This window comes from Coregonus clupeaformis, chromosome 17 (assembly GCF_020615455.1).
Source record: "Coregonus clupeaformis isolate EN_2021a chromosome 17, ASM2061545v1, whole genome shotgun sequence".
Classification (NCBI taxonomy): domain Eukaryota; kingdom Metazoa; phylum Chordata; class Actinopteri; order Salmoniformes; family Salmonidae; genus Coregonus; species Coregonus clupeaformis.
This window is the reverse complement of record NC_059208.1, coordinates 66372403-66385058: the sequence shown is the minus strand read 5'-3', so window position 1 is coordinate 66385058 and position 12656 is coordinate 66372403. Positions and strand designations below refer to the sequence as shown.

At 43.0% G+C, this 12656-nt stretch overlaps 3 protein-coding genes across 5 annotated transcripts; 2 read left to right on the top strand and 1 right to left on the bottom strand.

Annotated features, from left to right (window-relative positions):
• Nucleotides 1–14: 14 nt before the first annotated feature.
• LOC121586877 (smad nuclear-interacting protein 1-like) lies at nucleotides 15–7315 on the top strand. The gene is made up of 4 exons (XM_041903893.2): nucleotides 15–308; nucleotides 4696–4819; nucleotides 4975–5591; nucleotides 6047–7315. Exons 1-4 carry the CDS (start codon nucleotides 148–150, stop codon nucleotides 6297–6299), a joined length of 1155 nt encoding a protein of 384 aa, XP_041759827.2. The 5' UTR covers nucleotides 15–147; the 3' UTR covers nucleotides 6300–7315.
• Nucleotides 7316–9423: 2108 nt separating this feature from the next.
• On the top strand, nucleotides 9424–10876 carry LOC121586875 (putative nuclease HARBI1). Its single transcript, XM_045226591.1, has 3 exons — nucleotides 9424–10376; nucleotides 10487–10587; nucleotides 10848–10876. The coding sequence occupies exons 1-3, from the start codon at nucleotides 9664–9666 to the stop codon at nucleotides 10874–10876; spliced, it is 843 nt and encodes a 280-aa protein (XP_045082526.1). The 5' UTR covers nucleotides 9424–9663.
• On the bottom strand, nucleotides 10589–11879 carry LOC121586876. 3 transcript variants are annotated; one of them, XM_045226669.1, is made up of 4 exons: nucleotides 11714–11879; nucleotides 11516–11602; nucleotides 11273–11411; nucleotides 10589–11159 (listed from the first exon to the last, which is right to left on the bottom strand). In XM_045226669.1, the coding sequence occupies exons 1-4, from the start codon at nucleotides 11859–11861 to the stop codon at nucleotides 10916–10918; spliced, it is 618 nt and encodes a 205-aa protein (XP_045082604.1). In that variant the 5' UTR covers nucleotides 11862–11879; the 3' UTR covers nucleotides 10589–10915. The 3 variants fall into 3 exon arrangements, with proteins under 3 accessions (XP_045082604.1, XP_045082602.1, XP_045082603.1); XM_045226667.1 differs by having other exon boundaries at nucleotides 11516–11879; XM_045226668.1 differs by having other exon boundaries at nucleotides 10589–11141; nucleotides 11516–11879.
• Nucleotides 11880–12656: the final 777 nt, after the last annotated feature.

The window sequence follows — 12656 nt, the reverse complement described above, 5'->3', positions numbered from 1 at the left end:
GTTCTGCCGGAAGCGGAAACACGTTTCCTTGAGCACAATAGAAAACTTTCTCAGCGTTTTCAGTGGAGTTTGTTGTTCACTTTTTATACATATTTATTCGCTATGAACTTGATTTAGTCGATTTACAAATATTGGTTAAGTTTCATAATGGATAAAGAGAGACGGCATAAAAGAGTGGATTCCCCGGTGCGGGAGTCAAAACCGAAAATCAAACATGAGAAACTCAGCCCTGCTAGGCCACAGAGATCACGCCGCTCGAGTTCGGGGTCCAACGGCAGCCCACCGCCGCAGAGGAGACGAACGAGCAGGTAGCCTGATTTCATGGGTGTATGGTATTGTAGCTAGCGAGCACAAATTACACAGTAGGGTTGCAAGGCCATGATGTTACACAAAATCAATAATAGCAACTAGCTAGCCACTAAGCTAACGATTTAGCTAGCTAGTAGGCTTTCTTGTTATGCTTTAGTCGTGTAACGTTAACGTCAGTCCTCAATTAGCCATTGATCATGACTGTTCCATTACATTACACATAAGTCATTGGAAGAAGGCGTCTTCTGTACTTGGGAGTTTTGTTAAGAGTACCGACGCGCAATCTGAACATTAACACGCGTTAATGTTTAGATTACGCTTTGGAAGCATAAGGACCTTATATTTCGTAGCATTATATATAATTTTCAAAAAAACAAAAGGTTAAATTGATACACGCCTTGATAGAGAAGGTTAGTGTTCCCACACGGAAATATCTCTGTTACAGCGCTTGTTGACGGAAGACAAGAGGCGACCGACCACCTGTACTAATTAGCTATCTAGCTAACATGCTCCATTCCAACACCTGTGTGTAAGCGTAACTCGGGAAGTGTAGCTGAAGTGTAGTTTCAGCTGATGGAGGCACCTATAGCTGAATGGATCTGCAAAACTGTTAGAGTAAGTGTATTCTTTTATTTCTCGATGATGATAGATAAGTGGCATATGTTTCGAATGACATATGGCAAGCGATGATTGTTGACGTTTCTAAACATTAAAATGGTGTCAGGATTGTAGTTCACATGAGGTAGTCGTGGGCAAAGTAAATGACTGAAAACTGTAGGGAGAAGGCAGAATGCCGCTTAGTTTTACCTCAATTAGCTAGCTAAGTCTCATTTGTTAGTTGACTGGAAAGTGATAGCTAGCTAGAATTCAAATAACATTTTATTTGTCACATGCGCAGAATACAACTGGAGACTTTACCGTCAAATGCTTGCTTATGAGCCCTTCCAAATGATGCAAAATAGTAACAAGGAATACATTTTAGTCATTTAGCAGACGCTCTTATCCAGAGCGATTTACAGGAGCAATTAGGGTTAAGTGCCTTGCTCAAGATTTTTCACCTAGTCGCCTCGGGGATTAGAACCAGCGACCTTTCGGTTACTGGCACAACACTCTTAACCACTAAGCTACCTGCCGCCCACAAGAATGGAGCTACAGTAACCTGTACCCCGCACATTGACCCCTGTATATAGCCTCATTATTGTTATTTGATTTTATTGTATTTTTATTTTTAAAAAATTACTTTAGTTTATTTGGTCAATAATTTCTTAACTATTTTCTTAACTACATTGTTGGTTAAGGGCTTGTAAGGAAACATTTCACGGTAAGGTCTACACCTGTTGTATTCGGCGCATGTGACGTGATTTGATTTGACAGTATATACAGAGAGTACCAGGTCAATGTGCATAGGTACGAGCTAAATGAGGTAGATATGCACATGAAGGCAGGGTAAAGTCACTAGGCTATCAGGATAGATAATTATAAGAGTAAAATAAAGAACAGAGTAGCAGCAGCAAATGATGAGTGTAAAAGTGTGTCCGTGTGTGTGTAATGTGTATGTGTGTTTGTGTTGTCGGTGTGTCTGTGCATATGTGGGTGTGTCAGTGTAGTGTATATGAGTGAGTGTGTATATGTAGTCGAGTGAGTGTGTGTAGGGTCAGTGCAAGATAGTCAATGCAGATAGTTCTGGTACCATTAACTCCCTATTTAGCAGTCTTATGGCTTGGGGGTAGAAGCTGTCTCAGAGCCTGTTGGTCTGAGAGCCGATGCTCCGGACGGTAGCAGAGTGAATAGTCTATGGCTTGGGTGGCTGGAGTCTTTGGCAATTTTTCGGGCTTTCCTCTGACAGTGATGTACTGGGCTGTCCGCACCACCCTCTGAAGTGCTTTGCGGTCAAGGGCGGTGCATTTGCCATACCAAGCGGTGATTCAGCCTATCAAGATGCTCTTGATTGTGCAGCTGTATAACTTTTTGAGGATCCGAGGGCCCATGCCAAATCCTTTCAGCCTCCTGAGGGGGAAGAGGTGCTGCCGTGCCCTCTTCACGACTGGGGGGTGTGTGTGGACCATGTTAAGTCCTTAGTGATGCGAACACCAAGGAACTACAGCCCCGTCAATGTAGATGGGAGCATGCTCTCCCCTTTTTCTCCGATAGTCCACAATCTGCTCCTTGGTCTTACTGACGTTGAGGTTGTTTTCCTCAAGCAAACTTGATGATGGTGTTGCAGATGTGCGCGGCCACGCAGCTGCATGGGTAAACAGGCAGTACAGGAGGGGACTAAGCACACACCCCTTAGGGGTCCTCCGTGTTGAGGGTCAGCATGGCGGAGGTGTTGTTGCCTACCCTCACCACCTGGGGATCCAGTTGTAAAGGTAGGGGTTCAGTCCCTGGGTCCCCTAGCTTGATGAGCTTGGAAGGGACTATGGTGTTGAACGCTGAGCTGTAGTCTATGAAAAGCATTCTCGCATAGTTATTTCCCCTCTTGTCCAGGTGGGAGAGGGCAGTGTGAAGTGCAATTGAGATTGCGTCACCTGTGGATATGTTGCGGCGGTATGCGAATTGGAGTGGGTCTAGGGTGTGTGGGATAATGTGTGTCATGACCAGCATTTCAAAGCACTTCATAATTACAAATGTGATTGCTACAGGGTGATAGTCATTTAGGCAGGCTACCTTGGAGCTCTTGGGAGCAGGGACAATGGTAGTCCGCTTGAAACATGTTGGGGTTACAGACTGGGACAAGGAGATATTGAAAATGTCTGTGAAGACACTGCCAGCTGGTCTGTGCATGCTTTGGGAATGCGCCCTGGTATTCAGGCCTTGTGCTTGTTAATCTGTTTTAAACATTTTGCTCACATCGGCCACGAAGAGCGATATCACACAGTCATCCGGTTTTGTTTGATAAAATCTGTTTTTATATTCAAATGTAGGAACTGGGTTCTACAGTTTGAACCCCTGCTGTCTCTGGCTCCACACCCACCCTGCCCGGCCATCTAGATGTGTGAAAGTTAGTGTATAAGCTAATGATCCATCATGTATGACATTCCTGGGAGTGTGTAAACTGACATTTTGTATTACCATATCATTTTTGTATGTTCTCTATAGTTATGTACTTGAAAATGTATCAATTGACCAATTCGGCACATTTGCGCAGACTTGATACTAAATAGTCCAGTATTGCAATGCTTCATTGGATCAATCTGAAACTTTGCGCACACGCTGCTGCCATCTAGTGGCCAAAATCTAAATGTTGCCTAAATTGCAATATTATATTCTGGCCTTTCTCTTGCATTTCAATGATGGAACAAAAAAAATAATAGAAAACGCATGTTTTTTTGTTTGTATTATCTTTTATCAGATCTAATGTGTTATATTCTCCTACATTAATTTCACATTACAACAAACTTCAAAGTGTTTCCTTTCAAATGGTATCAAGAATATGCATATCCTTGCTTCAGGTCCTGAGCTACAGGCAGTTAGATTTGGGTATGTCATTTTAGGCGAAAATTGAAAAAAAGGGTCCGATCCTTAAGAGGTTAAACCAAATCAGGAGACTACTTTTGAGGTCTGGAAAAAAAATACATGTTGGGGGAGGGTGTAGTTGCCCTTCAATTCAAATGCACACCTAGCAAGAGACAGTTGTTTGGCTAGCGGTGTTTCTGTACTGTACAGTGTAGCCTAAATGTGATGCCAGAGTTTGCAAAACAAATGCTGACCCAATTGATGCATATCATTCTGCCAGGTAGGTCTACTTAGCAGTCCTAATTTAATTGGGAAGGTTTTTTAGGAAAGCCTTTAGAAATGTTAATTCAAACAGAGCATGATGACTGAATTGCGCATCGCAAAGATTTAACCAAGACTTCGGACCAAACGTTTTAAATACCTGGTTTGCATACCCATTGTTGCCTTAGCTTTTACTGGTAGTTATCATAAGTTGAAACGTCTTCCCTACCGCTGTCTTTCTTCTGTGAGCTGCTCTACGCGACAACCAGTTGAGAGCTGCATGCTTTTGCTGCCCGACAGATTATATTCCTCTCAAAAGCTATGTGTGCGGTGCGTGTAATAAATAATGTTCATAACGAAGTAACAGCTTTGGGAATTTGTCTGTTTTTCAATAATTATATATCCTAGATTGAAAATAGCATTATTACAATATTATTTTCACTGGCCTAAGCAGGGCACTGACGTGGATGATTGACTGGCCCAAAGGGTTTCCAAAATCTCCCTAGGCCAGCGGCCATCCTGTATGTCGAGCCCTGTATTACAAATGATTTGTCAGATGTCGCTCAGAGAAGAATCCAGTAGGAGCTGTCCGTAGTAGCTAGTTAGCCTTGGTGTTAAATTACTAAACTATTGGTTTTAAAGCCTTTCCTTGTTGATTTGATTGACTAGATCGCCACCAAGGACAAAAGGTCATTCGCCAGGTAGAAGGGCGTTGGGAAGACGAGACAGATCGCCCAAAAACACCGGCAGGAGCCGAAGCCCTACCCATGGTGCCGAAGTCAAAATAAAGCGGGTGATTCTGTCATTACTTATGAGTAAATGTAACAATTGGGGAAATGCATACATGTACAACTTTTAATGCAGCAAATGTATTCCGTAAATGATAACACTTTACCAACTAATTTTGACCCTGTGCTTGACTCTCCTGTCCCACTGTCTCCCCTACAGGAGCAGGATGACCACAGAGGTGCCGATGACCGGAGAAGGCGTGACTGCAACGATAAGCCAGAGCCCTCGGAGCCACCAGTGCGGCGAAGCAGGTGGGAGCAGGCTGACGGACCCAGAGAGTCTGACAGACCCAGGGAGCGAGAACGAGGAGAGAGGGAGAGGGGTGGAGGTGGGGGCAGGCCCAGAGACAGGGACTCCCGCTCTTTCCAGGAGCAGCAGGCCGAGAGACAGCAGCACGACAATCGACGACGGGACAACCGGCACCGGTTTGAGGAGAACGACGACGAGCGACAAGCTTTTGGACAAGGTACCCAAGAGGGGGGCGAGGGCGAAGTCAGCCCCCCAGTCGATAAAGAGAAGCCCAACTTTGAACTGTCTGGAGCGCTCACGGAAGATACCAACACGTTCAGGGGGGAAGTGATCAAGTACAACGAGCCCCCAGAGGCTCGCATCCCCAAGCGCAGGTGGCGACTGTACCCCTTCAAGAACGATGAGCAGCTCCCGGTCATGTACGTCCACAGGCAGAGTGCCTACCTGATGGGGCGGCAGAGGAAGATTGCTGACATCCCAATCGACCACCCCTCCTGCTCCAAACAGCACGCAGTGTTCCAGTACAGGTGAGATCTGACAATCACTTGGATGCTCAAATCAGGCCCTCGGGATGCCATTAGTTTAGCTGCTAAGCCTTTGCAAATCAGCTCTGTATGTTTTGAAATTATGCCTTTTTCCCACTAACATAATTTCACAACATTTTGTTGATGTCTGACACTTTTAACGTCTGGTTAATGTAGTTGTGTTTGTGATTTCAATCTCTAGGTCAGGGCTCTCCAACCCTGTTCCTGGAGAGCTACCCACCTGTAGGTTTTTGTTTCAACCCCAGTTGTAACTAACCTTATTCAGCTTATCAACCAGCTAATTACTAGAATCAGATGATTAGGGTTGGAGCGATAACCTCCAGGACGGTAGCTCTCCAGGAACAGGGTTGGACAGCCCTGCTCTTGGTTATGTAGTTCTGAGTTGGGACACTTTCAACCTCTGGGTAATGTAGTTCTTTCTGTCTGCTGATTTCCAGGCTGGTGGAGTTCACACGTTCGGACGGAACTGGTGGGCGGCGGGTGAAGCCCTACATCATTGACCTAGGCTCGGGCAATGGCACCTACCTGAACAACCAGCGCATCGAGGCGCAGCGCTACTACGAGCTCAAGGAGAAGGACGTGCTCAAGTTTGGCTTCAGCAGCCGCGAGTACGTCCTGCTGCACGAGTTCTCCGACACAGCCGAGGTGGACGCCAGGGCGGAGGAAGACGACGAGGGCATGGACGAGTGAATACAGGACCTCGGAGCCTTTTCGAATAGTTGATTTATGCATCCTTCCGTCCTACTTTCCTTTGAAGTAATCACAGATCTTAATTGGTTGGATTGTTGAAAGTAATATGATGTTATTTAGTTGAACCTATTCAGTCACTTATAAATATGTGCTTACCTCAGGGAAACAAGGAAGGACATTTGCATTTTTTAAAGTATTCTAACAAGGCCATGGATTATCCCATCAAGTGTATTGTGGGAAAATAATGTTCTCACTAATGCCTACCACCTGTTGGCCATCATCTCCTTAAAAACACGAATGGAACAATGAACTGAACAGATGGCGTGTTGGGTTAAGCAGCTTTCGGGGTTAACAGAACAAATAAAAAAAGTGATAGGAGAAGTCTGTGTGGTCTCTATTTGGCGATCATAAAAACCTGCTTTAACCTGCAGTAACCAGTCTCAATACTCTCTATTCTCAGGACATTAGCGTAAGATCAGTAGTGTGGTTGATATTTCCCCCTATATCTGACTGCTTACGTTCAACACAAGTGCTCAATGCCAGAAATAAGTTACTTTACAAAAAATGATTTTGTTATTATATTTTTGGAATAGAATGTTGAATACAAAGTAAGTATATTGCTGAAGGCTAGCCTATGTCCAGACCTTCACTGTAAATACACTGGATGTATTGAATGTGAATGCTGGATTCATCATATAGCGTACTGTATTTGGGTTTGAGCGTTGCAAGTTGCAACAAGGAGTAAACAAAGCATATGTGTATATGTATCTGCTTTAAATGTGTGCTTGTGATGTAGGAAAAAAGTGTATCGCAGTGTATTCACGTTTACCCAGTCTTTACCACCGAATTGACTGTAGGCTATGGAGGTTTTTGGAGTAAGATCATACCACACTGTACAGCAAAGCATGACTATTCCCTCTATAAAGACAATTTTGTTTTTTACTTTTTCGAACACCATCTACATTGTAGTTCCTTTTTAGATGTTTTGTATTGTACATAAAAGTTGTGAAAGACTATTAGTTTTGTTGATATTTGTTCATAGTTCAGGTTTAAATCTGCCATTCCTTTGATGGTTTACTGTATGTTCAAGTAAACCATCTTAACCATACAGTAAACCATCTTAACCATACAGTAAACCATCTTATCCATACAGTAAACCATCTTAACCATACAGTGATAAACCAGATGTAAGTGTGCAAGCACTACAAACTAATGTACCCAAAACTCCGATAACCACAGTTATTTCAGTTTTATTAGCTTCGCCTGCAGTCCTATGGCGTGCTGCTTTGTGGGAGTTATGTTTTCTCATACATTTCTGTCATATCATCAGAAATAGTATTGCGTAGTCCCCTCAAACTCAACTCTGGACCTCGAAGACAGTTACGCTGCATTTTTTCATTGTTCCCCTCTAATCAGGGACTGATTTAGACCTGGGACACCAGGTGTGTGCAATTAATTATCAGGTAGAACAGAAAACCAGCAGGCTGTGGACCTCGCAGGGTAAGAGTTGAGTTCCCCTGGCGGTTCTCAAAGTGGGGTCCACGGAGTTACTGCAGGTACTGCCAGATCAAAAAAATAAAAAATTGCATTTAAAAGAAAATCACATGAATATTACTAACCACAACAAATTAAACACATTTTAGCCAAGGTATATGTCAAATAAGTTTAGAGGGTGTAATGCAATATAATGTAATAATATTAAAGGAGCTAGATGTAATATTTTTGCATTGTAATTTCTTAAATGTCCTGTGATAGTGTTTCACAATATTTTCCCCAAAAAAATGTTATTGGGGGTGCACACAATTGCATTCTAATGGTGCAGCCTTATTGGTCAACAATAGACTAACCGTCTCTTGTCAAATTGACTGGGGCCAGCAAATCTCTTGTCAAATTGACTGGGGCCAGCAAACCTCAAACGTAGAAATCGCTCAGCCCCAGTCAATTTGACAACTAGATTTGCTGGCCCCAGTCAATTGGTCGTCACTCGTTTCTATAACTACAAAGTCATAAACCCCGCCCATTTCTACAATTTCTCTAATTAACATTTGATTTTAAACCTAACCCTAACAACCGCAATGCTAACCTTATGCCTAACCTTAAATTAAACCCTAACCTTTTTTTGGGGGGGCTATAGAAGGGGTTGGTTGTTTAGCAACAAACCCGATAAGTGTGCAACTATGGGGCAAAACATGGGATTGGCGTAGATTTGACAGCATTTGTCAACATATTCCATCTCCAATGTTTATTGAAAACACAAAGTTGCACAATGAGCACTTGTTTCTCAAATACATCGTTAGTTGTTGGTTAGCTAGCTAGCACATTATTTGCCATATTAGCATAGTTGTGATATCAGTCAAAACACCTACAAATAAGACATGGTATTAAGAACAAGGTCAGACGAGCCACTTAGGATTCACCACATGGCAGTTTCTTGTCATTGTTGCTAGCTATCTGGCCATCCAGAACCATAATAACACACAGCCTTCTGCCCCTTCTAAGCGTGCGCATCGTTTAAGTGACGTCAGCTAACCTGTCTATTGAAGCTAAAGGAAACTCAGTCAATTTGACAACGAGATGGTCGTCTTTTGTTGACCAATAAGAAGGCTCTACCATTAAATGCAATTCTGTGTGGACCTAATACATTTTTTGGGGGAAAGAATATTGTGAAACACTATCATTCCACTGTTACTGTAGATCTTAAGAACATTTTCAGAAATAACAATGAAAAAATATTACATATGGCCTAGCGCCTTTAATCTATAATGTATGTTATTAAGATCTACAGTAATAGTGGAATGATAGTGTTTCACAATATTCTTTCCCCAAAAAAATGTATTAGGTCCACACAGAATTGCTTGGAGGCTCACAGCGATATTGGTATCCATAGTACTCCATCAATTAAAAAATGTTCAACTCAATACTTCTTGTATTCCCCTTAAAATGTTTTTGGAACATAAACTGAATTTTGTTCTCTCTGCCTCATAGGAAAATGTGTAGAATTGCAGGATATTCGCTTAAAAGCTGCAACAACAAAAAGTCTCTCTGCCCCATGACAAAATGTGTAGAATTGCAGGAAATTAGCTTGAAGAATGCTCAATTTTCTCTCTGATCGTAGAGACCAGGGCCCGTATCTCTAAAGAATTTTTGTGCAAAAAGTGGCTCCTAGCGGCCAAATTCTAAGAAAATTCTCAGAGGCATGACGTTTTCTTAGAATTTCCCCTAAAAGTGACACGAAAATCCCAGTTAATATAAAAGCTATTCCTCAAGAGTCCTAGCGCTTAAAAGGGCTCCTAAGGCGAGATCTGCTAAGAGCAGGGAAGAGGACTTTTAGTGGCTTAGGAGTTACCCTAAGCAGCTGCACAAAATGGCCAACAGAGGAGGCAGGAGAGATGTCCTGCAAACACTGGATGACAGGGAATTATTGAGACGCTACAGATTGGATCGTGCAGGAATCATGTTTGTGGTGGATCTCCTTAGAGATGCAATTACTTCACCAACTCGACGCCACAACGCTATTACACCGGAGAAGAAAGTAATCACAACCCTGAGGTATTTGGCAACAGGGAAAATGCAACAATGCAGCAGTGATGACTTGGGTCTGTCCCAATCCTCCGTCAGCAGAGTCATCACCCAAACACTGACAGCTTTGTCACAACCTAATATTGTGACACAATTTGTTTCATTCCCGCTGGATGCCTGCACTTTACACACACATAAAAGGGCATTTATGGACATTGCAGGATTCCCTGGCGTTGTGGGTGTAATTGATGGAACACATGTGAGAATAATTGCGCCATCAGAGGACGAGGCTGTCTTTGTTAACAGGAAGAATTTCCACAGCATCAATGTGCAAATAGTGTTCAATGTGGCCTGGAAGATTTTGGACATTGTGGCTAAATGGCCAGGCTCCACACATGATGCGAGAATGCTCTCCGAGAGTGGCATCAGACAGCTTTTTGAGAGACGCTATGTGCCAGCTAATTGCCACTTGTTAGGGGACAGTGGCTACCCATGCAAACCATGGCTCCTTACACCTTACCTCCAGCCACGCCAAGGGCCCCAACTAAACTATAACAGGTAAGCCAAACAATACAAAAATCATGGAAATGAAATGCAAGCAATATGTTAGAGCATCCAAGTAGTGCAATATTTCCATCAAATAATTAAAGGTCTGTATTCTATTGTAGGGCCCACAAGACAACAAGAGCGGTGGTGGAGCGTGGCATAGGCCAGCTTAAGAGGCGCTTTCATGTTCTCCACGGAGAGGTGCGGCTGAGGCCTGAAAAAAGTCAGCAAACTCATCATAGCCTGTGCAATATTACACAATATTTGCAAGGTTAGACAGATTGCAGAACCTCTGGAGGATGGCGATGAGGATGAGGATGGAGACAACGATGAGGATGGTGGTGAAGAAGATATTCACATTCCACAGGGGAACCTAGCCCAGAGTGGACTGCCTTACAGGGCAAACTTCACAAATTTACATTTCAGGCAAGCTGTAGCCCCATGTCATTTGAGAACTTGTGATGGTATTAAGAACTACCACAGTTTTACTGCACATCACCTGCAACTGTTAAATGCAAGACACAGAACACAATCTCTAAATGGTTTATTTTTTAGGTGTTCAATTTTAAGGCGGTAGTACTCCTCCTGAAGGGAAAGGACTTTTTTTGTTGTTCAAACACATCAATTGTGAGTTGCAATCTTCTCTCCTGCAGGGATGCTGACGGAGCAGGTGCTGCGGATGGGAATGGTGTTTGATCCGCCGGGCTATCCTGAGTAGCAGCTGCAGATGGTTCAGGCGGCAAACTTGATGGGCCCGGTTCTTGTGATGGCTCCATGCTACAGAAATACATAGGCCTAGTTTAATTATTGTTTTGATTAAATTAATTTAATACAATGAGCATGGATAACACATGAAATGGCTTCTGCAATGAATAAACACTGTTGATATGAATAACCCTGTGTCCTACCTTTGCTGCATTTCAAGGGCCTGCATCATTGACGTGTCAATGCCTGTTGGCAGCCCGGTGACACTGACCTCAGAGTGTCCCAGGACTTGAAAGACAGTGTCGGCCACCTGGGACAGCCGCTTTGCAGGTGGTCCACCCCCTAGAAAGAAACAGTCAATGAACACAGTACTTAGGCATGTAAATTAACTTTGCCAGCAGGAGCAAATTGCCAGATTATGTGGTAGGCCATAGTATTTTGCTCACCTGTGAGTGAGGATTCCCGCTTGTGTGCTGCAATCTCATCTTTTGCCTTGGACTGCAGCACATACCACCTTTTCTCACAATCGTCGCCTGTCCGCACCACCAGTGGAAAAGAGGCATTGATTGTTTGGGATATTGTGTCCCAGGCGCGCCTCTTGCCTTGGCTAGTGACAGTTGGGCCAAATTTTCCTCGTAACATACCTTTATGTTCGTTCACCAACTGGGCCAGCAACAAACCTTGCTCCTCAGTCCAGTTCGGCTTACGATTCCTTTTTTTCTCCATTTTCTGTGTTTGTAGGATATTTGTTAACAAGCCTTCATAAATAGACCAGCCAGCAATCACAGACATTGTTAAAAGCTGAGCTGTGTTACCTCGTTAAGTTCACACTGAGTTGTAACGTTGCAATTTCTACTTCATTAAGGACAGCCCCTTGAGATAGGCCATCTTGTTTTCAATGGGGTCCATATGGAAGTGAAAGTACAAAATATGCCAGCTAGGATATTAATATGAGCAAATGAGACACAAATCATTATTTGAACAGGGTGTAATGAGCTTAAGTTTTCACATATTTTAGATTCTAATGTTAGGCTATAACCCCTACAGCTTACTATTCATTTTCCAGATATTTTCTTGAATATGAAATATTATTTACAATTATAGTCTGCATAAGATTAGAGTGTATAATTATGTTTATTGATTTGAGGGTACATCCTTTGCTCATTATCACCAAAAGTTCATTTTCATCAAACTTGTAGGATCAACCAATCACGGCTTTTGAAATGATGACTCATACCTAGCAACGGGGTCAACCACACCTCCTCACTAAGATAGGATTTTTCATCCATTCCTGGCTCAGAGTTCACTGAAAATGTTCTGGAATCACTTCTAAGCTAAAACTCCTGGCAAGGAATTTTTAGGTTAAGTTAGGAGCTCTCTGAGAGGATTCTCAGAATCTTTAAGGATACGGGCCCAGATGTTGAAGCAGCCTTATGGGCAGTAAGTAGCAGGAGGCAGCATGTTCAGGTGCAAAACAGTGTCCAGTTTATTAACAGTGAAAAGTGGTTCCCGGTGAATGACGATATCCAATGAATGAATATTTACATAATCTACAAAGGTATTTACAAAATAAACAGACTCAAAATA

Bases quoted from the DNA above. Each gene is read 5' to 3' on its own strand.
- LOC121586877 (XM_041903893.2), top strand. From the start codon at position 148: ATGGATAAAGAGAGACGGCATAAAAGAGTGGATTCCCCGGTGCGGGAG. The intron at 309-4,695 runs GTAGCCTGATTT...TTGATTGACTAG, and splicing joins CAGAGGAGACGAACGAGCAG to ATCGCCACCAAGGACAAAAG. The intron at 4,820-4,974 runs GTGATTCTGTCA...TCTCCCCTACAG, and splicing joins CCGAAGTCAAAATAAAGCGG to GAGCAGGATGACCACAGAGG.
- LOC121586875 (XM_045226591.1), top strand. From the start codon at position 9,664: ATGGCCAACAGAGGAGGCAGGAGAGATGTCCTGCAAACACTGGATGAC. The intron at 10,377-10,486 runs GTAAGCCAAACA...ATTCTATTGTAG, and splicing joins CCCCAACTAAACTATAACAG to GGCCCACAAGACAACAAGAG. The intron at 10,588-10,847 runs GTCAGCAAACTC...GAACTACCACAG, and splicing joins GCGGCTGAGGCCTGAAAAAA to TTTTACTGCACATCACCTGC.
- LOC121586876 (XM_045226667.1), bottom strand. From the start codon at position 11,861: ATGTCTGTGATTGCTGGCTGGTCTATTTATGAAGGCTTGTTAACAAAT. The intron at 11,412-11,515 runs GTGAGCAAAATA...GTTTCTTTCTAG, and splicing joins GCGGGAATCCTCACTCACAG to GGGGTGGACCACCTGCAAAG. The intron at 11,160-11,272 runs GTAGGACACAGG...TAATTAAACTAG, and splicing joins GCCCTTGAAATGCAGCAAAG to GCCTATGTATTTCTGTAGCA.